The 22890-nt window shown below is 50.7% G+C and overlaps 2 protein-coding genes across 9 annotated transcripts; both read right to left on the reverse strand.

The window, feature by feature from the left end:
- Nucleotides 1-456: 456 nt before the first annotated feature.
- Nucleotides 457-1101, reverse strand: Polr1H (RNA polymerase I subunit RpI12). Its single transcript, XM_017244217.2, has 3 exons — nucleotides 916-1101; nucleotides 622-844; nucleotides 457-563 (listed from the first exon to the last, which is right to left on the reverse strand). Exons 1-3 carry the CDS (start codon nucleotides 1031-1033, stop codon nucleotides 539-541), a joined length of 366 nt encoding a protein of 121 aa, XP_017099706.2. The 5' UTR covers nucleotides 1034-1101; the 3' UTR covers nucleotides 457-538.
- Nucleotides 1102-1344: 243 nt separating this feature from the next.
- Nucleotides 1345-20983, reverse strand: Bruce (BIR repeat containing ubiquitin-conjugating enzyme). Of its 8 annotated transcripts, none has more exons than XM_070281201.1 (32): nucleotides 20311-20983; nucleotides 19040-19347; nucleotides 17907-18975; nucleotides 16263-17844; nucleotides 15985-16205; nucleotides 15699-15920; nucleotides 15111-15410; nucleotides 14604-15018; nucleotides 14111-14538; nucleotides 13819-14051; nucleotides 13649-13760; nucleotides 12142-13585; nucleotides 11816-12084; nucleotides 11573-11748; nucleotides 11019-11510; nucleotides 10842-10959; nucleotides 10589-10660; nucleotides 9452-10236; nucleotides 9132-9390; nucleotides 8843-9066; nucleotides 8666-8783; nucleotides 8374-8601; nucleotides 8130-8314; nucleotides 7534-8069; nucleotides 7013-7476; nucleotides 5610-6947; nucleotides 5175-5471; nucleotides 4503-5120; nucleotides 3622-4444; nucleotides 3077-3548; nucleotides 2584-3012; nucleotides 1345-2521 (listed from the first exon to the last, which is right to left on the reverse strand). In XM_070281201.1, the coding sequence occupies exons 1-32, from the start codon at nucleotides 20648-20650 to the stop codon at nucleotides 1994-1996; spliced, it is 15105 nt and encodes a 5034-aa protein (XP_070137302.1). In that variant the 5' UTR covers nucleotides 20651-20983; the 3' UTR covers nucleotides 1345-1993. The 8 variants fall into 8 exon arrangements, with proteins under 8 accessions (XP_070137302.1, XP_070137303.1, XP_070137301.1 ...); XM_070281202.1 differs by having other exon boundaries at nucleotides 5175-5438; nucleotides 12142-13588; XM_070281200.1 differs by having other exon boundaries at nucleotides 12142-13588.
- Between the last annotated feature and the right edge of the window lie 1907 nt (nucleotides 20984-22890).

Here is a 22890-nt window from a genome sequence, read left to right on the forward strand (position 1 = left end):
TGGGATCCCTTGAAAATGGGGTTTTCCCCTATAGGGTCCACAGGGATGGCTATATCTTCCCCAATTCTCATCCGATTCTCAAGCGGAGTAGCTTAAATGATTTCGCCGATTTACGCAAAAAATCCTGATTCCCCTTTTCGAATGTCAAATTTTTTCGTTCTTGCTTTTATATCTATTGATGAAGATCAATAATAACAGAAGCCCTTTTTCAGAAATGGTATTTCGATCACAAATTGATTAGCAAATGACTAAATGTGATATTTATATATATTATATATTTAAATTTTAAAAATCAAAAAAGAGCTAGTTCCATGGCCAGTGTAAACTATCGATAGCATCGAGCCAACTGGAAGAACTGGTTGCTTTTTGGGCAGAATACATTTTTGTTCGATTTCGAAACCCAAAATTTAGGACTGCTAATGATTTACTATACGTATCAGTAAACTTATTATGTCGTTGCTTTGGTTCTGTGACAACACATTTTTATACAATATATTTTACTGGGTATCCATACTGGGTTACACTATAAGTTTTAAGTCTAAGAGTTTTCCGATTCCTTAAATCTGCAATTGGAAAGTAAAGGGTTAGTTTTGGGCAAAACAACTAGCTGGGAATACGTACTTGCACTTAAGGCACGTAAAGAAAACAGTTTGTCCTTCATCCGCGGATCGAAGCTGCAGGGTGGCGTATGACATCTTATCGTGGTTGCACTTGGGGCACTTCCTCTCCACCACTGGGCCGTCTGCCTCTGAAGATTCCGATTCTCTTTTTGTCCGGTTAAAAACCTTGCTGGGATCGTAGGCGTTGAAGTGTATTACGAAGTCGGACTTCTCCCCGCTATAAACTGTGGCAAATAAAACAAAATCAAAAGTATGACTCGGCATCACATCGGCACCTCGGTGAACTTCTAGTTACCATCAGGCAGGAACTCTTTCTTGCAGTTGTAACACATCACATTTCCTTTAACTTGCAGAGTGGGCAAAATTGATCCGCAAGAAGGGCAGAACCCAGGACAATTGTTAAATGTTTCCATAACAAAGAGATATTTCGGGGAAGCTAAAAACAGCACGTGCTTAAATAGAGATGGACCTGGTCAGCTGTGGAACTAGTTCCGCACACCACTAACAGACTAAACGACTATGTTCCAAGTCGATACTTCTGACTCGCTTTTACGCGCCGATTTTATTTTGAAATAAAGTCTGAAAAGCAAAGTAACTTGGTAAATGTTTAATAATTTCATTTACCAATAGATTAATTTCATAAATTAAAATTTTATGACTAGATTTACCTAAAAGACCAGCCAAAAAACATTCACATAAAAAAAGAAAGTACATCTTCTGAAAATTGTATTTTATGATTTTGGAGGAAACAATATATTTCTCGTTTTTATTTCAAATGAAAAAGTAACTGCACTCACATTTTGCTGTAAATATTTAACTAAATTACTACGTACATTCATAGTTTTAATACACATTAATTTGGTTTTGGTGGTTTTTGTTTTCTGTTTCGTTACTGTTTTTTGTAGTTGTGATATATTCAAATGACTCGCATAATGCATGCCTATTCTATTCACACACGGGGTTATATTTCTTGTAGAAATCGATCGATTTCGTTTATATAAGCATTTATAAAAAGTTCGATACAATAATCATACATATATGTATGGAGTTGTGGGATATTCATTTTGAATGGAAAGTAGTTTCTGACAGTGCATATTCGCTGTTTTTAGTTTAGGCATCTCAGTATGCCTGCACGAGCAATTTCTTTTTTTTTTTTTTTAATTTAGCATTAAGAATATTATGATTTTTCAATTTAAGTAAAGCACACCAAGTTCTGTTCCAGTCTCTCTCTTACAAAAATTAAAACACTTAAAGGCGGTAAAACGAAACGCATCGAACTCCACTCCTCTGGTAGCATCGTAAAAATAAAATTATATGGGGCATTTAAGATGCATCAGAATCACATTCATCTCTCTTCAGCAGCCAAGCCCAATTCACGGCGACTCCTCCTCCTCCTCCTCTTCCTCTTTTTCCTGCCACACAGTGCTCTCGTTCTCAGTATCACTGAGAATTTCCACCACCTCTGACAGCGCTTCCTCCTCCTTGGGGAACTCCTTGAAGTATGTGGGTGTCCCGACATCCTCGGGATCCGCATCTGCATCCCCGTCTCCTTCTCCATCGGCCTCGTTGTCGGTTAGGTTTAGTCCCGGCACAATTGTATCATCAGTTCCCACCTGGGCATTGGTCGTCCCACTAGCAGCTACCGGCGCTGCAGAAACATCAATGAGAGGTAGTGTGGCCACTGGATTAAAGGGTGCATCCAAGTCCTCCAAGCCACGTGGCGGTTTCAGCTTGGCCAGTTCTTCGCGCAGATGGCGATAGTGGCGTCGAAGCACCATCGAGTTGAAGGATATGGTGCGACTGGCCCGTTCTGTGTACTGAGGCTTGCTGAGCTCCTCAATCCAGCCCTCGATTTGCTGGCAGATCTCCTCGCGCTTTAGCCAAAAGTGCTTGTGAATGACCTAAGCCACAAAAATGGATTAAACGTCCACTCGATTAATGGAATCTTTCAAATGAAACTTACATCTCTGAAGCAGGGACTGGGGTTGCGGATCTGTTCCAGCATCGCCCAGCGCACGCAGGCCTGGTATATGTTGCTATTGTACTCCCTGGATGAGTTAGTGCCACTGGGAGTGCCGCGGCTGCGCTCAAATCCAGGCTCATTGAAATACGGCTCCGGAACTAGGATGAGCGACTGAATAGAAACCAGCACCTGGAGGAAGCTGGAGGTCTGAGCGTTCCACTTCTCCTCGGGTCGGCCGTGCCAGGTGTTCAACACCGAGAGGCATACTTTTCCGTCATTGTAGAGGTTAGGATTGAAGCGCACCGAGTGCCGGCCCGTAGTCTCCAAATTGATGAGCATCGGAAGGTTGGGATAGTCCGGGGGAAAGAAGACATCAAACTCAAAACAACCGTTGGCATATGGCGTGTCCGCCGGTCCGGTGATGAGTACCTAGTGTGATTAAACAAACAACATGGTAAGTTATTGGGTTCTTCCAATGCGTCGGCTATAATACCTTCATGATGTCCAATCTGTCAGTATCACAGCGCACAAATACAGAACTGCTAAAACTTAGGGGCAAACTAGTGGACAAGGTCACCGCCTCCTGGGCCAGTCGCTTCACCCTCGATGGATGATACCGGTCGCCGGCTAGTCTGACCATTTTCTCAAAGTGGTGCGCTACCACAAAGCGGAAGCTGTTGTTGTCCGACTCCACAATCATGTCGTATGTGTCGAACTGGCGTTTCTTCATCAGCTCAAGGTAGCGTTGCTCGATGGACTTGCTAAGCGGACGCTCCACCTGACCACCGCCGTCCTCGTTCGAGTGCAGTTTGTTGACCAACGCATCGGCGTCCGTGGTCCTCTGGACGAGCACGGCTGTCTCGTGAATGTCCGGAATGAGCAGGGCCAACCCCTCGTCGTCGCCATCGTCGATATTGAAGGTCAACTGATGAGTTTGCCCTTTGATGTTGGACTTTTTGTTGACTCTGGTGAAAAAAAGAGAAAATATTTATTATAGATTAATGCTAGGCGCGGATCACCTGGGCACGGATTACTCACTTCAGCCTCTTAGCGTAGGTGTCTACGCAGGTCTTCATATTGGTGAGCAGCTCGGAAATGGGAGGGGTGCTGTCTCCACTGCCACTGACCGACGGCTGGAGCAACGAGACCAGCATCTTGGACAGAGAAAGAGCTCTGAGCAACTTTAAAATGGCACGGTAGAGCGGAATGTGGCGCGTGATGTCGAGCACAGAATCATTGCGCAGGTACGAGCTCAGGGCGGGAATCAAGCAAGACTGGTGCAGAAGGGTTTGGAAGATGGGCGGCAGTTCGCCCGTCACATCGCGGACATCGTGGTACGCCAAAATGTCGTTACCGCACATGTCGCTGGGGATGCAGTCGCCCGGATTGATGTAGCTGGCCAAAACCAGCAGCAACACGGTTACGTGCTCCTCCTCGCTCTTCTGACGCAGCAAGGCCTGCTCCACATTCCACGACTGGGTGGTGGATCCGGTTCCAAAGCCCGTTCCCTTGGCCCAGTACATGTGACTCTTGTCATCGGAAGTGGCACTGGGCGTAGCCTCATCCGCAGCTGCACAGGGTTTTCCGTTGCCATTCCCATTGCCACTACTTCCACTACTTCCTCCACTGGGGGAGGGATCCACCGAGTTCGAGGTCGGGGCTCCGATCCGGCTATTGTGCGATTGGTGCGAGAAAATACCCAGGCAGTTAAGCACCAGGTGCATGGCACCCACCTCGATAACGACGCGTCGAAGCAGAACTCCGTCGTCCGTAGAGAGCGGGACACTGTCCAGGAGTTGTCGGAAGACCTCGAAGGGCAGAGTCGGCAGGGAGGGCGCTAGGGACAAACTGTAAATGTCGTCTGTGGATGGGAGAGAGATTAGTACACCAGTTACTATATATTATAGAAGCGAACTTACTTCCTTCACCGTCCCCAGTAACCCCCAGAACCAGCCGAAGCAGGCACTGTGCTCGCAGCTTGTCCCTGAGAAGGACGTCCGAGTAGGCAGGCAGGCGCAAGAAGAGTCCAAAGGCGGCTAGCGAATGCTGCGGCACCGAGCTCACAGTTGTCTGCTTGGCCGCCGGTTCGCAAATGGTGTCCTCCAAGTCCTCGTAAATCTCATCGTTGGGCTCCAACTTGACCCAGTCCGAGAGCGGCGGGCTCTTCTCCTTCTCGCTGGCGACCGAGGTTGTCTTGCGGCCGGAATGCTCCGGGTAAACGGTGGGCAGATAATGAGCTAGCAGAGAGAGACCACCGCTGCTCGAGAATCGTTGCAGGGGAGATGGCAAGGGTTCCGTGCAGGCGGCTTTGGTTTTCTTGGCATCGCAGGCTTCATCTGTTCCCCTCTGTTGGGGGACCAGGTCGAACGTGATGCATGGCGTGGACAGGGAATGTCCTGCATCTTGTAAGGTGGCCAAAACCTGTGAAATGGTGGCATCCCCAGCTAGCAGTATATCCGGATATTCAGGTACCACCAGCTGGTTCCCGTTGGCAGCGTTGGCCGTTTGCAGGAGGAACTCTTCCACGTTGAAAATATCTGAAGAGATTGTGTTAAAACTTATACAATTTTGGAGAAGCGTGAAAGCCTTACTGGACGCCAGGTTCAAGCCATTGGTCTGCGTCTCCTTGTCCTTGTTGACCGCCGCCTGGTTTTTGGCATCCTTGATTCGCTTGTCCTTAGCCGCCACAGCGGCTCCCACGGTTAGGAACTCCATGCTTCCCGCCTCCAAGCTGTTGAAGTTTATGAAGCTGTTCTTGTCAAGCTTGCCATCTGAGGCTTTGGCGGCACTTCCGCTGGGATGGCCAATGCTCGAGGCCGAGGTGGAAGAGCTAGTCGGCTCCCCAGTCCTTTGATCTGTTGGTTGTTGGTAAACTAAGTTACTAAACACTAAGGGGAAAACCAGGACAACGAAAGAAAAATAAATTAATCGAAATGAAGAACAGAAGACATGCAGAAAAAACAAAGTTCCTGGTTTCGTTGATTCACCAATCCCCAAATACCATTAACATATTCCCTTTGACTCACCGCTCACGCAATTCTGCACAATCTCCTGGCATGTGGTGTTGGTGTTCACTGTGAAGAGCATGTGGTGGGCGCTGCTCCGCTTCGCGGGGTGGTTGTTAACCGCTGCTACGGGTAAGCTGGTGCTGGCACCGCCCGTACCCGAGGCACCACCCATGATGGCGGAGAGGGTGTCCCGACGCTGTAGCGGCTGCATGCTCCTCACCGACACATTGATGTGCTCGTTCTCAAGAAGCAGCTGGAGCACCAACTGCCGGGTGAAGCCCGAGATGGTGGGTCGAACTCCCTGCGGGGAGCGCAGGGGCTTGCAAATGATGGCCCCAATCAGCAAGGCGGTCAAAACCTCCTGGTTGCCGGGGTGGCAGGCGCTCACTCTGGTAAAGAAGTTTATGGTGGCCCGTTCCAGGCGTATGAAAGTCTGTTGCATCGGCAGGGTTTTACTGAACTGGGCGGCGTGGGTATTGCACAGCAGCTGCAGTAGAGGTTTCCAAAACACCGAGCCCTGCATCGTGCCCAGCCAATCGCGCATGGGCCCTTCGGCACAGCATTCCGCGAAGAAGTCAAGGACTTTTGGTACATTTGCGCTGCTTAGCAGCGGAGCACTATGACTGGCGCTCGCCTCGGCCTTGTCAAAGTCAGTCAGCGAGGAATCCTGTTCACCAGCTGCTGACGAACCGGCTTGCTCTCCTGTCGCAGCAGCTGCAGCGTTTCCTTGCTCGGATCCCGGCAATAGATGGGTGCAGTACTCGAAGATCGCGTGGGCCAGTAGTTTTGGTAGGCCGGAGTCCAACATCTGGTAGACGGCTGCTGGAGATTGGCAGGCCAGAGCCAGGGTCTTAAGGAATGTGGGACGCTGCAGGAGAACTGTGAGATTTTCACCGCCCTCCCGGCGGAACCAGGCGCTGCCGCTCTGCACTTTGCTGTCGTCTGTTTGTCCTCGCGCCGGCGGCTCCAGCTTCACCCCCAGTTTCACCAAGAGCTGATTAAACAGCTCCGGCTTTATGTAGCACAAGGCACAGAGCAGGGAATCAAAGCTGCTCTTTAGGGGCTCATCGTGCTCCAGGCTCGAGACCCAATCGAAGCAGGTCTCGAACAGCGAGGATGATATGAGCAGCGGCAGCTCAGTCAACTGCTGCTGGGCGTGAACTCGCCACAGGATCGACGCAATGACCTTAACGAAACCACTCTGCGGGTTGTTGCACCGCGCCTGCTTGGAGTAGTTGTCGTGCAGCTGCATTACCCAGTCTATGAGCACACGGAGCTTGTCCACCAGGTGTTCCGCCGAACCGGTGACCACTTCATGAATTAAATCACAAACCGCGTCACTGGAGAGCTTAAAAACTGTGAAGAAGTGACGCGACATTAGCATTCTTTCGTCCAAGAGTTAATAAGAACAAGAGACATACCTTGGGGCGTGGTGTGCCACAGAAGTGTTCGTAGCAGCTGCAGACTGAGCTCGTGGTTGTAGGCGCCCAGCTTGAGCAGAATAGTCTCGAGGTGTTGCTGTGCGAGACTCGGGATCATCGGCATGATGTTCAGAAGCGAACAGCAGGCCTCCAGGAACCCTGGGTAAGAGGCTGGATAGGCGGCGATCAGGTCCGAGAGCTTACTGTCCGGTTGCAGGGCGGCCACATGGAAACAGCGCGACAGGATGCGCACCCAGCCGATGCTGGTCTTGGCAAAAGCATCGTCGTCCGGCAAGATGTCCGCATCTATAGCTGCCAGGGCAGCCGAGGGCAGAGGCGTGGAACAGGAAGCGAGCGAGTCCATGAAGGGACCCTGGGACCGCAGACCCTGCATGCGATTACCAAAGATCGTCTGCCCGAGCACAGCGATCTGCACCAGGCCGACATTTCCACAGTCCTTGGGCCTGAAAAATGATCCGTAAGTGTCCAAACTCCCGAGATTCAGTTATGATTCTACTCACTTGTACAACCGGAGGACTATGCTTGTAGCCACCTCCGCCTTTGCCAGCTTCAGCCGAATACAGGTCAGTCCCGTGGTAGCCATAGGCGCCCCCACTGGGATGGAGCCAACGCCGTAGTCCCTAGACAGTTCCAGTGCCACTGCTGATGGACAGGATGCCAAACTAGAGGTGTGCGGCACCAGTTGCACCTCCTTCAAGAGGATCGCAGTGGGCAGTGTTATGGTAAGATCCACGTGTGTCTCGTTGGGGTAGAACATGTAGCTCCAGGCTGGTGATCGGGGTCGCCGGTGGGTGGTGTTGGGATTGGAGATGAGCACCTCGGCACTCTGGGCAGCATCGTTCTCGGATACGATGTGGGAGAAGGGTGCAAAGTTAATCAGCCCATCGTACTGGGCCCCGCTCCTCGGAGGCTGGGCTGCCGCAGCCACAGTGGTGCCCCCTGGAGTGGTAGACTTTTTGCAGGCATTGCTTGCGGCTACGTGTGTGTTCAGTTTCAGGCGTGTGTTGCGCGTCATGTGTTGCATGATCATGGAGATCTGAAAAAACCGAAAGAGGTTACTTCTGAGCCACAAAGGAGCTCCCTCGAGGATGCTCACCAATCCCGGCTGCATGTTGATGATTGTCTTGTTGAGCCGCACCAAGTTGTGGCAGATAATCATGATGCCTCCCAGTTGGGTGAAAGTTTGCACGGCTGCCGTGACTTCCAGAATCTTGGAAACATACCAAAGGAAGGGCTCCGACAGAGGCAGCCGCGGCAAGGAGGCATTCCGTTGGATGGTAGCTAGCAATATTGATTGAACATTTTATTCAAGGATTCAGATTTACACGCAATCCACTTACTCTCTTCCAGGTATTGACAGATAGGCGCCACCACCAACCGCGGGTTGGAAGCCTTGTCGCTCAAGGTCAGCATCAGGCTAAACACACTGTCCGCGATGGTCTGTGGGTCATCCAGGACCACGCTGGACTTCAGGGAAAAGAAGCATCCCGATGACATCGTAAAGGTGTTTGTGGAACACTGGGAGAGCGTGCCAAAGAGACGCTTCATGGTGGGGAAATGTCGCAGCACTGAAAATGTTCAAAAAGCTATTCAAATCTATCCAGACCGGATGGAGAATCTACAAGGACGAACCCCAATCGGCTATGCACGGCACTTTGCTGCGGTGCCCCTCAGTGTTGAGCTGCTCGGCTTTAGTTTCGTCAGTCTGGCTTTGGTTGGACAGCTCCTCCTCCTCGGGAATGGTGACCTCCTGAAAGTACATAAATCATCAGTACATCATGGCACTCAAGAAAACAAGTGCTTCCTTACGCTAGGTTGCCTGGGCATCTCCGTTAGCACCATGTGGCCGCACAGTTTCATCAGATTTATAATCAACGAATTGTCGCAAATGGTGGCGTTTTGCTTGGTGGGGTTCTCCGAGCCCAGCACGTTGGCGAACAAGTTGCTGAAGTTGTTGCCAATATTGTTGTTCTCGTTGGCCCGCTGGCACTGCAGCTTCTCGCCATTGGATATGTTGTTGTAGACCAGGAAGGCTAGAGGTAGAGAGGTATAAGTAAGGACAAGGAATTCGTGAAAAGAGGACCCTTTGAATACTCACAAACACTCTCGATAATCTTCAGGGCTATGTTGAGGTCACCCTTGTCATTGGGCATCAGAAGCACGTCGCGCACCAGCTGGTTCTGGGCATCAATGGGTCCTTGCTGGTTGCTAATGGCGCCACCAGGCTGCACCAGCTGCAACACCACGTGCAGCAGGATGTCCTTCAGCCGACGCTTGCAGGGAAGGCCACTGGTTTCGCTCTTGCTATGCAGCCACAGAAGCAGCTCGTGCAAGTGCTTGCAGATGGTAGGGCCAGCCTGGAATTCGAAGTTAAAGTTAAAAAATGACCCATTTGCAGAAAGGAATGGAGAAACTCACGCAGCGATTGGTGATGATGGACGAGCTCATGCCGTAGCCCGAGAAGAAGCGCAGCAGCATCTTCTCAAAGTTCTCATCGTTTACTATAACTTCATTGATCCTGGTACTGTCCACATCCTCCCCAATGGGCTGGGAGTTGCAGGCCAGGAACAAGCACTGGAATCCCAGACACCATGTGCGCAGCTTGATGTCGTTGTGCCAGGCCAAGGCCAACAACAGGCCCTGAACTGCATTGGCGCCAAATGGAATCTTGGGCACATCCGTGTGGGTAATCCCGTTGGAATACGGCTTGTCCGACAGTTCGCAGTTCAGAGTGAGCCACATCTGGAGTACTTGCTCGAGGTGGACCCACGTATCTTCATAGTGCAGGTCCGCCAGAATGGAGTCGAAGACCGTTTTGAACATCACATACGTGTTGCGGCCGTTGTACTCCGTTCCCGACCACAATTGGGTGAGGTATTCCGGCCAGGGCGCAGCCTCCGGCGGCGGGGAAACGAACTCGTTGGTCAGCACCTGCGGCAGCGAGGAGTAGAGGTCCAGGGAGGTTCGGTTCGTCAGCCGCCTCAGCTGCGTCTCGACGTGTAGCTCCAGACCGGCGTCCAAGCGGGAATCTAGAGCTATGGAAATGGACTTGCAGAAGAAGTTGAAGGTGTTCTTGCAGAGCGCGTTGCTCTCCTTCTTGGTCACTGGCTTGGTGCGCTCTATCATGTCGATGTCGTTGAGCATCTCGTCAAACTCCGTGTCGTCACACTCGATCAGCGACGGCAAGTAGTTGTATTTAACGGCTAGAAGAGGGATTGGGAAACATTAAAGACCGCATCGAGAGGTGGTCAAGGCAAGGGTAGTGAGAAATAAGAATTTGAACTAAAAGCTGGTGGAGTAAGCAGTTTCCAACCAGGGTCCATAAACAGATTAACAATCATTTCCACTTGGCACTCCAAAGGGAGTCTAAGGACATGCGAATAGATCTTGCGATTGAAAACCTATTCCCAACAGAAGTCGAATTATTGTAAACCTGTGTCATTCATGACCACATTCATGGACCCTGGAAGCACCTGGCCATGGGATTGTCAAACAACCTGCGATAGATACCATGCCGGGAAAGGTTCTACATTTAAGAAAAATGTCTATGTTTACCCTCTTGATAAAACTCTCTTGCTGTCGGCATCAGCATCTCAAATTGTGCCTCGGAGCACGAGGAAGCAGTTGCTAAAAGAATGGAAAGTTCATTTCTTTTGTTCTTTTTCATTTGATTAAATCAAATATCAATATTAGAGGCAATTCCGACCATGTGTTGCCCGGACACATTCGATATTTCAATAACAATCTGTTCACATGCACTTTTCTGCCGTTTCCTATTATGAAATCTTTACGATCCCCAAATACTTACACGTGTAGTCGCTGAATAGATCTCGAGTCTCCTGCACGGCTGCCTCCATGGTCCGTTGCCCATCGTTTGTGGGCGTGGCATCGCTATCCCTGAACTGCTTGTCGGCATCCAGAAGATCCTGTTGAAGAACGTGATTTTAAAATATAATCCTTCCAAAGAACGGTTGAGATTACCCACCTGAAGGAGGCAGGTGATGGCATGCACGGCCCAGGGTTGCTGCTGGTCGTTCCACACGGACAGCCGAATAAGTTGCTCCAGCTGGGCTGTGGTCACAATCTTGCACAGCTGAACCGACGGTCGGCAGGCGGCCACGAGCCGGGCAATGACCTTGCAGGTCAGCAGGAACTGGTCCATGTTGCAATCAAAGTCCATCTCCAGGAGCAGCGCGAATAGTCCTCGGATCACCACCTTTATGTTGGCCATGCGCAGGGTCTTCAGTCCCTTGTCAAAGTTGCTGTCCCGTTCGCCTTCGCCCACCGGAGTGTCCTGGTGTTTGGGCGAGGCGGTGGCGCCAGAAGCAAGCCCCTTTGATCCGCTGCTGGAGCCTGAACTCCCAGCGGAAGCAAACAAGCCGGACGAGCCTATATTGACTTTGCCACCAGTGGAGGTAGACTTGCTGGCTCCCGTTCCCTTTGATTTGGTGGAGAGCTCCATGAAAATACCGGGGTGCTAAAATAATAAGGAATATATACTTTGTAAAGCATAATTTATCTCAGGAAGTGCAATCCTACCTCGTTTTGAATCATGTAGATCTTTTTGCCCCAATCCGTGTATGGCTGCACCGAGTACTTGTTCTGCTGGATAATGCGCTTCTTGAAGCACCGAAGCTGCTTGCTGTTTGGAGTATTGTTGGGTCTAGTCTTGGTAAAGTCGCTCTCGCAGCTCATAAAGTCCCAGCGAGCGGCCGCTGCAAGGATTAGTTTACGAAAGTTATACATCACAGAAAAATATATCGATTTTCTTCCTTTTCTTACATTTATCCTTCCGGTCGTTGTCGTCCAAGCACACCGAGAGGAACAGAAGCAGCCAGGTGATGAGCTGTAGGTCCGAGGTAGCTCCCATGACAGCTCCGCGTTCTGCAGCACTGGCCGATGTGCTCGGCTGCTCGGACTGGAACTTGTAGTGCGGCGATATGGGGGCCAGTAGCTTGACGAGAGTCTTCAGGACGGCATCGATCACGATGGAGCGGCACGCGCCCATGGCAATGCTGCGACGGCCCAGGTAGGTCAGCAGGAAGAAGATACTGCAATGAAGAAAATGTAAAATGTTTTCTTTCTCAAGAGGGTCAGGGATGACTCACCGATCCTGCGGAAAGGCCTTGCAGTTCTGGGCCGAGAATAGGCTGCAGAAAGTGTCGGCCAGGAAGTCGCCCCACCACGGCTGGAAGCAGCACATCCTCACTAGCAGCGAGCAGGTGGCCAGCTGCAGCTGGGCGTCGCCGTAAACAACCAAGGAGTTGAACAGGGCCTTTGCAGTAGCTGCGTTGAACTTCTGGTGGACCGGCAGGATGTTCTTGATGCCCCACTCGATGGAGAAGTGAAGCAGCACCTCCACCAAGCTAAGGCTTAGCACCCGCAGCTTGTCTCGCGAAGCGGCGCGCAGAATCTCCTCGACAGAGTCCCCGGGCGTAGGAGGAGCTCGCAGAGTACCATTCGGTGACAGAGCCCGCTCCAAACGGAATACCACATTGCGGATGACATTGATCTGATACTGAAGCAGCATGCATTCATCATAGAGGGTGACCACCTTGTTGTTGTCCAAGCCACTTAGCTCCTCGTCCCGCTGCTTGTTGATGAACGCCTGCAGATGGGCAACGTTAGAGAGCTCGCTATTGCGCATCGGGGCCAGCAGGTCCATGAGCTTGCAGCTGGCCAAGCTGTAGCGACAGTGCACATCCTCGTAGAGAGCGTTAAGGGACTTCAGCTGGGATTGGAGGCTCTGAGTCGGCTGCTTAATGTATCGCATCAGCTGGTCCCCGTAGCCATCGTGCTCCAGAACAACGGGATGTCCGAAGAATCGCCCTAGGGGGACCTTGCACTTTGTCGACGACATGCCAATCCTGCCTATAATGGTCAGCTTGAGGTAGCGACAAATGGGTGGCGGCTGTATGTCACTCAACACCAATGTCTTTGTTTGGATGTCGTTGACCTGGACCAGACGAGTGCAATCCGTCTCCTCGTCGAAGCACCAGATGTCGATGTTCAGGGAGGTGAGCTCATCACACGCCGGAATAACCAAGTCTGTGAGCAGAATGTGCTGGCCGAAGTCCAGGACCACAAACCGTCGCGCCCCCGAGTGCATCCGATCTATTACAATCATCTGCTTTGGCGGAGGGGTGATAAGCTTGTGCCACGCAATGGGCGGGCAGGGATTGGCGCTCAAGAGCTCCAAGACCTTCTCACTCTCTGTAGCATCGTCCAGGAGACTCTCGCCGGACGACGAGGCTTGTGGAGCAGCCTCTGGCTGCTGCTGCTGTTGGAGCTCTCGCGGAGTTTCGTCCAAGGCACCTAAGGAGGCGGTATCAGAGGCTGCCAAATTGCTGCTCGTGGCGCCACTGTTTTTGAGTTCCCAGCCGTCCAGCTTGCCGAAGTCATCGAACGAGATTTGTTCGTTGATCTTCTTGATGTAGCTGTCGAACAGAGTGAGTGTGGGCAGGAACTTGGATATCTTTTTGTTCATAATGGCAGCCTTCTCGATCTTAACCTCTTCCTTGAGGGCGTACTCCAGATCCATAAACGAGGAAACTGCTAAAGAGTAAAAGTTGATTTGAAAAACTCACTCATCGTCCATCGACCACAGTTACTTACATGACTTGTCCTTGTAGCCGTTGACCAGGCCAAAGGTGTCGGAGTCAACCTTGGCCTCCTTTTCCTTCATTTCCTCCACCAAACACTCGACGTCGTTGACCAGATCGTTGAGCTGTGAATTAAAAAAGCGTTACACTTGTCTCCAATAGAAAGTTCAGAGTCTCCCTTACCAGTTCCTCGTCCTTCTCCTTGGCCACAACCAGTTTTGGCAGCATCATTACGTCCTCGATCACCACGCTGGCGGCGGCACTGCCCCCCACACTGTCTATGTTATCAATGCGAGTGGCCTCCGAGGTTTGCACACACGTGAAGTGCAGCTGGACAACTTCCAGCAAGCCGCGCAGTTGATTGCTTATGCTCTTGCCCCGGATGAGATACGGGAACGTGCGGAAGTCCACTCCGTCTGGAAATCACACAAAGGCATAAGAAAAGGAAAGCGGTAGTGCGGCTTCATGTACCCACCTATTGAGCTCAGCCGCTTGATGTCCAAGCCCGTCACGGGCAAAATTGTGGCACTGCTGCGAATCACATTCGTAAGGGCCACGGAGGAGCTGCTCCCATGGCGATTGATGTTCGGGAAATCAAAGTCAAAGATCTCCGGCTCGAAGGGGTAGCCGTAGAGTCCGAACCGGGTGCTCAATAGGGCACAGTACGGGTCCCAGCGCTTGTCCATCTCGCCTGCGATTTCCTTCAACAAAGCGATGGCCTGCTCGGAGATGCTATTGTGAGACTCGGCGGTGGAGGTGGCACAGGTGAGCATCATGTACCAGCGCACCACACTTCCACACTGAGCCCTGGGCAGCTCAGGGAAGGTGTTGGCAATGGCAGCCTTGAAGCTGCTGTCCAAGGTGGTGTGAAGCTGCAGCTCCGCGGGAAGGTTGGTGGTGCCCCTGATAGTCGAAAAAGAGGCGGATTAATATATGCTTCCTACTTGGCTGGATCAATGGCTACATACTCTGTTAGCATTATCAGCAGCTTAACACACTTGTGCGCCGTGCTCCGCTCGCTGTATATGACGCAGTTGCGCAGGAGCTGTTCAATGTGCTTCTCACAGAGAGAGATGCACTCGAACTGCTGGGCCAGCAGGTCCTGAATACCGGCCGCAGTCTGCTTGTTGATGTGCTCCTTCAACCGCTCCGACTTCGGAGAGCGGTAGCGGTTCAGCCGGATGAAACAGATCCAATTGAGCACATCGAGCGCAAGGTTCTTGCTCAACGGACTGGACGAGGGATCGCAGGCAATGCGGAATAGCTGCTCCAGCAGGTTGTTGCTCTCCAGCATGGCGATGCGCTGCATGCGTCCATTGCTGATCCGGCTGTGGGACTTCACGGCCCGTACGCTGATGGAAATCTCGTGCAACCAGTCGCAACCTGCAAGGAGACATGGCAGATGAAATAAGTAAGCTGGCAAGTAGCTCCAGGGATTAGGAAATGAAATGATACTCGAAGCAACGACCATGTACCTTCCCTCTGCCGCGGTATCAGTCTCTCCTGCTCGGCAAGTCCTAACGTCGCCGCCAATACTTGCGGAGAAACCACAAGGGGCTTATCTTTCATGAGCTTGCTTGAAACCATCGGGGTCGAAAAAGCGGACTTCTGCTTGAACATCTGCTCAAAAAGGTTAAAAGTGCCGCTTTTCATTTCAGGTGTTAGCTTTATGTTCGAGCTCTTGACTGCTCTGATCATGTCGGCCATGGCAAGGGAGCTCTTAGACACCCTACTGGGCTGCACCAAGGCCTCTAATCGATGCCGCTGAGGGGAAGCTGCAAAATGGGGCGATTTAAAAACAAAAACTTCGTGGCTGGCGGCGGCATATGGGATATTCTACATTGGATCCCATGGTTGCCACGCGAGCGACAGTTCAGTCACTTCCAATAGGAAAGAAGCATCCTATGCATGGAACAGGGTACACCAAATACTACTACATTGACTATTCTACTACAAGAATGGACACAACCACAATGGAAAATGAGGAAGGACGTAAACAGGAAAGACGTTTTCAGGTCGTCCACTCTCTACTTCCGCTACTCCGATCCCCGGCTATTACGTACCCCTCGTCTTGTTCTGGCCCTCCTTCGATGGATCCGACACCGTCTTGATGTGCAGCAAGAAGTTTCGGGTCCGGGTCTTGAAAAGCTTTGGCGAGGTGAGTGTGGCGGTGCCTCCTTGGTCGCACAGGTCGATGCACGAGGAGAGCTCGATGGGCCCGGCCAGAACTTCTGCGTTGTGGGCCAGTAAATACTCCTCGCTGAGCACGGGATTGTCATTAGCAACTGCAAAGAAAGCCGGTCTCAGATCTGCGGCTTGGACCAAATCCCTAGCCGGGAGACTACTTACTATACGAGAGATCAATGTTGTCGTCTATGACGTTGGGTTTGTAGCTGGCGTGGGGCCCCTTCATGCGGTAGCCGAATCCATTGGTGTTCTGCTTGAGCAGGGTCACCTGAATGGCTGCGGGATTCGAGCACTGCTGGAACACGGTGAACTTCAGGTCGATGTGCCCCAAGGATACTGGCTGTGCCAGGTTCAGCTCAATGATGTGCTCGTCCCAAGTGGTCCTGCGGAGAATTGGGTGAATTATAGTAGATATACCAGCAAGCTTCAAAGGGACTTACGCATCATTGTGTAATCTCCATGTGCGGGTAAAGTCGTCGCCGCCATGACGCATGTTCTGCGACTGCTTACGCTGCTTCTGCACCTGCCCGAGATCGTTCCAGCAACTGGGAACCTCGGCCGAGTAGATAGTGAGGTTTTCGTCGAACTGGGTGAGGGCGTAGAAGACTTTGAGGTCATCCAAGGTAAGGTCTGAGGTCTTGTACGCCAGCAAGTTGGCGTTTCCGGCCATTGAGGCAGACGAGGGGGAGGTTTGAACGCCGTTGGGATTGCTCGTGGTGGACCCCGCCTCATTAGCCACATCCACGCTAATGGAATCACTGGCGGCCAAGGGATTGCCCTTCAGATCTGCAGCGCCGCCGCCATTGCGGGCGCCATCAGTGACACTTACATCCGCGCCTTGGGTCAGCGTGGTGCTGCAGTCGTCCTCCATTTCGAGGAGCTCGTCACCGGAATCGTTCTCTCCCTCACTCAGCGAGTAGAACAACAGCCCGCCTTGGCGGGAGCAGCAGCACAATCGGTCCAGGTTGCGGCAGTAGACCACCGACTCAAAGTGTTCGCCCTCCTCCTCGATCAGTGTGGTGCCCTGGAAGTCGGCTAGAGAGTATATCTCCACGGTGCCATCCGCGCACACCACGCAAATGGAGCCGGTGTCCTTGTGCTCCGTGGAGGGATTGAAGTGCGGCAAGATGCATAGCTGTTTGGGGCACTTGGCTCGACTGAAGGTCATGGCCAGCGTGTAGTCGTTGGAGATCTGGGTGTCATCGTAGTCGAACACCAGGAGCTGCGCAGCCACGTTTCCTTCCGCATTGTTGTACGTGTCCAGGGCTTCGTCGTGCTGCTGCTCCAGGTCCTCCAGTTCCTCCTCCTCCTCCTTGGCTACGGTAGCCATGATTATTTTGCTGCCCTCCGTTTCCGGAGCCTTGGTGCGCAGTAGCTTCACCAGCAACTGGTTGCACTTAGGGGTGGTGGGCAGAATCTCGGCTATCTCGATTATCTCCTGGAACGAGTGGTGCGCTACTCCATTGGCACTGCTGCTGGAGGCACTACCATCCATGGCGTTCATTCTCTTCACGCTCGTCCAGCTCTCCACCACGCAGTCGATCTCCTCGGAGGCCGACATCTTGTCGCTGCTGCTGCTCCCGTTGGTGCTTCCGTTTATCATAATGTTGTTGTTGTTCGATGAGTTTCCGCCGAGGGAGTTGGCCTCGTTGTTGTTATTGTTATTATTGTTGTTGTTCTGGTGCGCCATCTCGGCATCATCCACAAGCTTATCGATGTCGTTGCTCAGTCCCAGATTGCTGACATTCACGGTGTTCGCTCCCACCATCATACCGCTAAGCGGGTCCTCCATATTGTGGTCTAGTATTTGGGACAAGGTGCACAGGTCGAAATCGTACAGGGCAGAGGCATCATCCGTGTTCTGGCTAACCCCGTTGTTCTTATTGTAGGTCATAAGGGCCGAGACAAAGCCGTTGCTATCGAATCCGTCTGTGAACTTCTCGTAGGGTGTCATAGCCTTGTTGTCGTCGTCTTTGGACTCCATGTTGACCTGGGTGACGGCGGCATTGGTGTCGTTAGTTGCTGAAAATAAGAACTAAGATTAGAACCAATATATATATGACGGTTTGGATGCTCGAACTCACCGTTTACCATCGGAGACGAGGATTTCATTAGTTGGCCACCCATGCTGGACACGCTGCCGCTGTCGTTGCTCGCACTGGCCGAGGTTTCGCTGGTGCTGGATCGGTCCGCCTCCACCACGTTGAGCACCACCATTCGCAGGGCCAGTTCGCCGCTGCTCTGGCGCACACTAACCCCGAGCACAATCTTCGAGCCGACAACGCCGGCGCGCAGGGTGGAAGTGGATGTTATGTTCTGGCCGTTCACGTTGCCATACTTTCCGCCCGAGCCGGCAGTGGAGCCCGAATGAGAACCAGGTACGTTTCCGGCCGATGGTCCTCCATAATTCGCCGAAGAGTAAACATAGTTCACCTTGGTGCGGGCCCTGGCGTTGGGGAGCACGCAAATGGCGGTCACCCGCGCCCACTCAAAGCTCTCCTCGAAGACATCCTTGAGCAGAGTGGGCACATGGATGCTGTGCATCAGCTTCAGATGTCTTTCGATGCTCCACACGCTCAGTTCCCCGGTTTGGGAGCAACTGGTGCACAAAACATTGGCGTAATCACTGTTCGAAATGATATCGAATCCAAGACCCGGCGCAGAAAGGGCGGGATTGGTGGCGTAGGTGATGGAAAGTGGAACGTTTTGGGTGTACTCGCCCTTGACAAACGGGCAGAGAGGCGAGTGCCTCTCGTGCTCACTCCACGGCTCGTCGGTCTTCTCCCAGCAAACGAGGCACACGTTGCAGGTGAAGCACATGGCGCGGTCCTCCCCCGAGGAGGATGGCTGATGGTAGAAGCCAGCCTGTGCCATCTGATCAGGCAGCGCCCATTTGTAGTCCATGTGGGGCCACTTCTCAAAGGTCTGGCGGCGCACCGACTCAGAGTGCATCAGCACACGCTGGAAGTTGCTGTAGCCGAAGCCGAATTCGGGCACTCGCGAGCCCATCAGCATGTCGGTGAGTCGCTCGTTGATCGCCGAGGCGATGGCCAAGACGGGTATGTGGCGCTCCAGCCGTTTCAGCAGAATAACAACATTGTTGGCCACCAGCTTCAAACTGGAGTAGGGCACCTCCAAGCAGATAGTGTTCCACTGTAGGGAAAGGAATAGAGTTAGTCGGGTTATCTAAAGTGAAGCTTGGAAAGCAGAAACAAACCCTCTGTGCTTTTATGCCCTTTTTGGCATTCAACTGCGCCTGGTTGATCTTCTGGGTCAGCTCGTTGCTGATATCGCAGGGACACTCTAGTCCTTCGCTCTCCAGCTCACTGATGCAGTTCTGGAAGATGATCGCCTCGGAGAGTATAATCTCGAGCCTGATGTAGTCGTCGTTCTGTCCAATCGGCGCCTGTAGAATGGTGTCCAGCAAGAGGACGCCATTGTAGTCGCCGCGTAGGCCTAGATTGTGGCCATCCCAAAATAGGATCTTGTCCTGGAGGGGCATATAGCGACCCTGTATGTTGTCGCCTTAAAAAATCGAAACAGGTCATTAGAAAAACCGAAAGTTGTGTGCCAAATGTACTTTAATGATTCCCAAAGATCTCGAAAATGTGGAGAAAAAAGGTCATAGACATATCGAACCTGACCTTCCCCAACAACAATTTCGTTGAAGCTCTGCAGTAATTTTTCAAAAATTAAATGGTTTGTTGAATAAATCTCAGAGTTTTCCCGGAATAGAATTCCAGGATAAACATCACGAATTGTATATTAAGGACCGGAACATTCCCGAAAAAAAACACTTCCGCGGGGAGCACCAGACATGTGTTGGGCGTGGGGGCGGAAGGGTCATCGCACAGAACAACTGCGTAATAGAAGCAAAGCAAAACAAAAACAATAACAAAACAAAACCAGTGCTGCCGCCGTCTCTGTAGCTGATGGCTAATCAGCAAAAACAACAATAGAAGCGTTTTTGATACGACATAGGGCAGGTTGGCAGTAGTCTTCTTTTCGGTTCCCTGAAGGGGAATTCGCCAAGTGGGCTCAGCACGCCAAGGATGAGCTCAGTTCGGCCAAGACGAGCTTTTCCAAAAACTATTGCGGCCGCATACACACACAGGCCCTTCAGACTCACAGACATACTGCCGAGTGCCGACTGCAAGGCAATTACATGCAAGTGCATGCATAGTCTTGAAAGGACTTGAAAAACCTGCGCCCCCAAACAGGTCTTGAAACCAGCAATCCCACGAATTATGAATGAATTAATGAATCATAGATGCAGTCCCTTGTGAAATAGGCATTTTACGATTCCCGATCGGACATTGATGTACGCTAGCCACTAATTTTTTTTTCTCTGTATGGGTTCTAATTTGAAGCTCCCCACTGTATTGACATTCGGGTGCGAGAGTGTGCGTGTCTGTGTTCGTGCATGCGAGCTAATAGGTGTGTGTGCCTGTGCACCAGTGTGCGGTTATTTTCATCCACTTTGCTCACCATTTGTCCCGAGCTGATAAGTTTGCAGAATCACTCCGGAGTTGGCGTCCAGCACCTTGACTGTGTTGCCCTGGCCGAAGAGCAGGAGCACATTCAGCTGCGGATGGTAGACGACGTTGCGCATCTCAAACGGACGGGAGGGAGTGCCACCCGATCCGCCTCCAGCGCCACCGCCTACTCCACCAACGCCGCCACCTCCGTCAGTCCCCTCGCCCACATCTAAGTATCCATCCTGCTTAAGAACTCGCTGCTGCTGCTGCTGGTTATTTTGGATTTGTTGCTGCTGCTGGTGCGGATCAGTGGCCATTACGGGCGCTCGCGATCCGGCGGGGAGTGGCATGCGGGATGCGGGCCCTCTGTTGCCAGTCGTTGTGTTCTGGTGAATCCGGAATTCGCTATTTTCAGACGTTTTTCGGAATCAGGACAGAGCTGCGCTTTTCTACTCTTCCTCTTCTCAACTTCGCGTTTGCCCCTTCTACTTCTGACAGATGTGGGCCAAAAGTTACACTGCCACACTGGCCTTTACATTAGTGCATTGTCCGTTCTACTATGCTTTTTTTAGGCGATTTACTATCCGTTACAAATAATTTTGTAAATGTAAATATTCTATAGAAACTTTTACGTTAGCTGAATATAAAACAGTGTTACCAGTGGAGATTCTTTCTCTAATTTGTTTTATTTGGGGCCACTGTAGGATTAGTGTGGCTGTTTGGGGTTAGTGTGACCAGTACTACAGTTATCGATTGTTTCATAATAAAGAAATACCATCACTAGTTATAAAAACAAAAACAAAAAAACATGTACCTGTTGCGTTCCATAAAATTAGGGGATCTGATTTTGGATAAAGCGGAGGAAATGCGGGAAATAACCCTTAATCTCCCAAAAACTCCAAATTCCCTCTTTTCGGACATATTCAAGGATATGTCATAAGGCTCTGGTCAAGGAAAACGTCAACCTGGATCTGGGATGGTTTTTTTTTTTACAGCTCAAGAGATGGTCTGGTCAGTGGGTCACAACGTGAAGGAGCTCCACAACGATCCGGAGGTGCACCCCGTGTGTTTAAGAAGCTAACATACGTCATCAATCGGCTCTGGTCAAGGAAAAAGTCAACCTGGATTTGCGTCGCTTTGTTTAACAGCTCAATAGACGGTCTGGTCAGCGGGTCGCAAAGTGAAGGAGCTCCACAACGATCCGGAGGTGCATGGCCGGTTGTTTCAGAAGCTAAAATACGTAACCCATGACTTGCAGTATTGCTTGCCAAGTCGGCTTATATGCCAATGACGATTGAATATCAATGGCGAGAAAGCTTACATATCAGGATTGGTGACCAAAGCGGTACCTGCCGAGGATCTAGACAGGGAAATCAATGAAATAGCCAGTGCCATAAAAGCTAAAGGCCGGTCCGTAATTTCTTTCGGCAGGGAGCTCACTACAAGCAGTTGGCAATGTCGCAAAGCGAAGCATAGGCGGCTGGCCAGAATAAGATGTGCGAGTACTTTCAAGTGGGCGATACCAAGGATAGAATCATTAGTTTCATTCAAAAACGTCCTTCTAATTGAATGCATGAGTAAAGGAACTAGAGCTGTGAAATGCTCTAAAATGAATATGACCAAATGTGGATTTATGTTGTTTTAAGTTTAAAAAGAGTTGTTTTAATACACCAAGTAGATATATGTACATACATATCTGTTGAAAAAGCTTTAAGATACTATTTATCCCGCAGGAATAATTTCTCTTTCCAGAATGATCCTAAGCATTTAAATAAAACGAGTTGTCGTGCTTTCGAATTGTGCACATTCAATTTTTAGGTGTTTAGTTAAAATGGACAGTCGTGATGGACATCACGAAAAATGGACAAAAAATCTAAAAAATATTTTGTCTCAGGATTTTGATGCAGAATGGTGGAGAATCGATCCAGAAATAGTTTAAGGTACTCCGCTTGAGAATCGGATGAGAAATGGGGAAGATATAGGCATCACTGTGGACCCTATAGGGGAAAACGCCATTTTTGGGGATCCCATCACGAAAAATGGACAAAAAATCTAAAAAATATTTTGTCTCAGGATTTTGATGCAGAATGGTGGAGAATCGATCCAGAAATAGTTTAAGGTACTCCGCTTAAGAATCGGATGAGAAATGGGGAAGATATAGGCATCACTGTGGACCCTATAGGGGAAAACGCCATTTTTGGGGATCCCATCACGAAAAATGGACAAAAAATCTAAAAAATATTTTGTCTCAGGGTTTTAATGCAGAATGGTGGACAATCGATCCAGAAATAGTTTAAGGTACTCCGCTTGAGAATCGGATGAAAATTGGCGAAGATATAGCCATCACTGTGGACCCTATAGGGGAAAACGCCATTTTTGGGGATCCCATCACGAAAAATGGACAAAAAATCTAAAAAATATTTTGTCTCAGGATTTTGATGCAGAATGGTGGAGAATCGATCCAGAAATAGTTTAAGGTACTCCGCTTGAGAATCGGATGAGAAATGGGGAAGATATAGGCATCACTGTGGACCCTATAGGGGAAAACGCCATTTTTGGGGATCCCATCACGAAAAATGGACAAAAAATC

This window comes from Drosophila bipectinata, chromosome 3R (assembly GCF_030179905.1).
Source record: "Drosophila bipectinata strain 14024-0381.07 chromosome 3R, DbipHiC1v2, whole genome shotgun sequence".
NCBI classification, from domain to species: Eukaryota; Metazoa; Arthropoda; class Insecta; order Diptera; family Drosophilidae; genus Drosophila; species Drosophila bipectinata.

What these genes read in the sequence shown, in the direction of transcription:
- Polr1H (XM_017244217.2), bottom strand. Translation starts at nt 1,033, where the DNA reads ATGGAAACATTTAACAATTGTCCTGGGTTCTGCCCTTCTTGCGGATCA. An exon ending in GAAAGAGTTCCTGCCTGATG is followed by an intron (nt 845 to 915) that starts GTAACTAGAAGT and finishes TATTTGCCACAG; the next exon opens with TTTATAGCGGGGAGAAGTCC. An exon ending in TTTACGTGCCTTAAGTGCAA is followed by an intron (nt 564 to 621) that starts GTACGTATTCCC and finishes TTCCAATTGCAG; the next exon opens with ATTTAAGGAATCGGAAAACT.
- Bruce (XM_070281200.1), bottom strand. Translation starts at nt 20,650, where the DNA reads ATGCCACTCCCCGCCGGATCGCGAGCGCCCGTAATGGCCACTGATCCG. An exon ending in GATACCGCGGCAGAGGGAAG is followed by an intron (nt 15,019 to 15,110) that starts GTACATGGTCGT and finishes GTCTCCTTGCAG; the next exon opens with GTTGCGACTGGTTGCACGAG. An exon ending in CAACGACCGGAAGGATAAAT is followed by an intron (nt 11,749 to 11,815) that starts GTAAGAAAAGGA and finishes TAATCCTTGCAG; the next exon opens with CGGCCGCTCGCTGGGACTTT.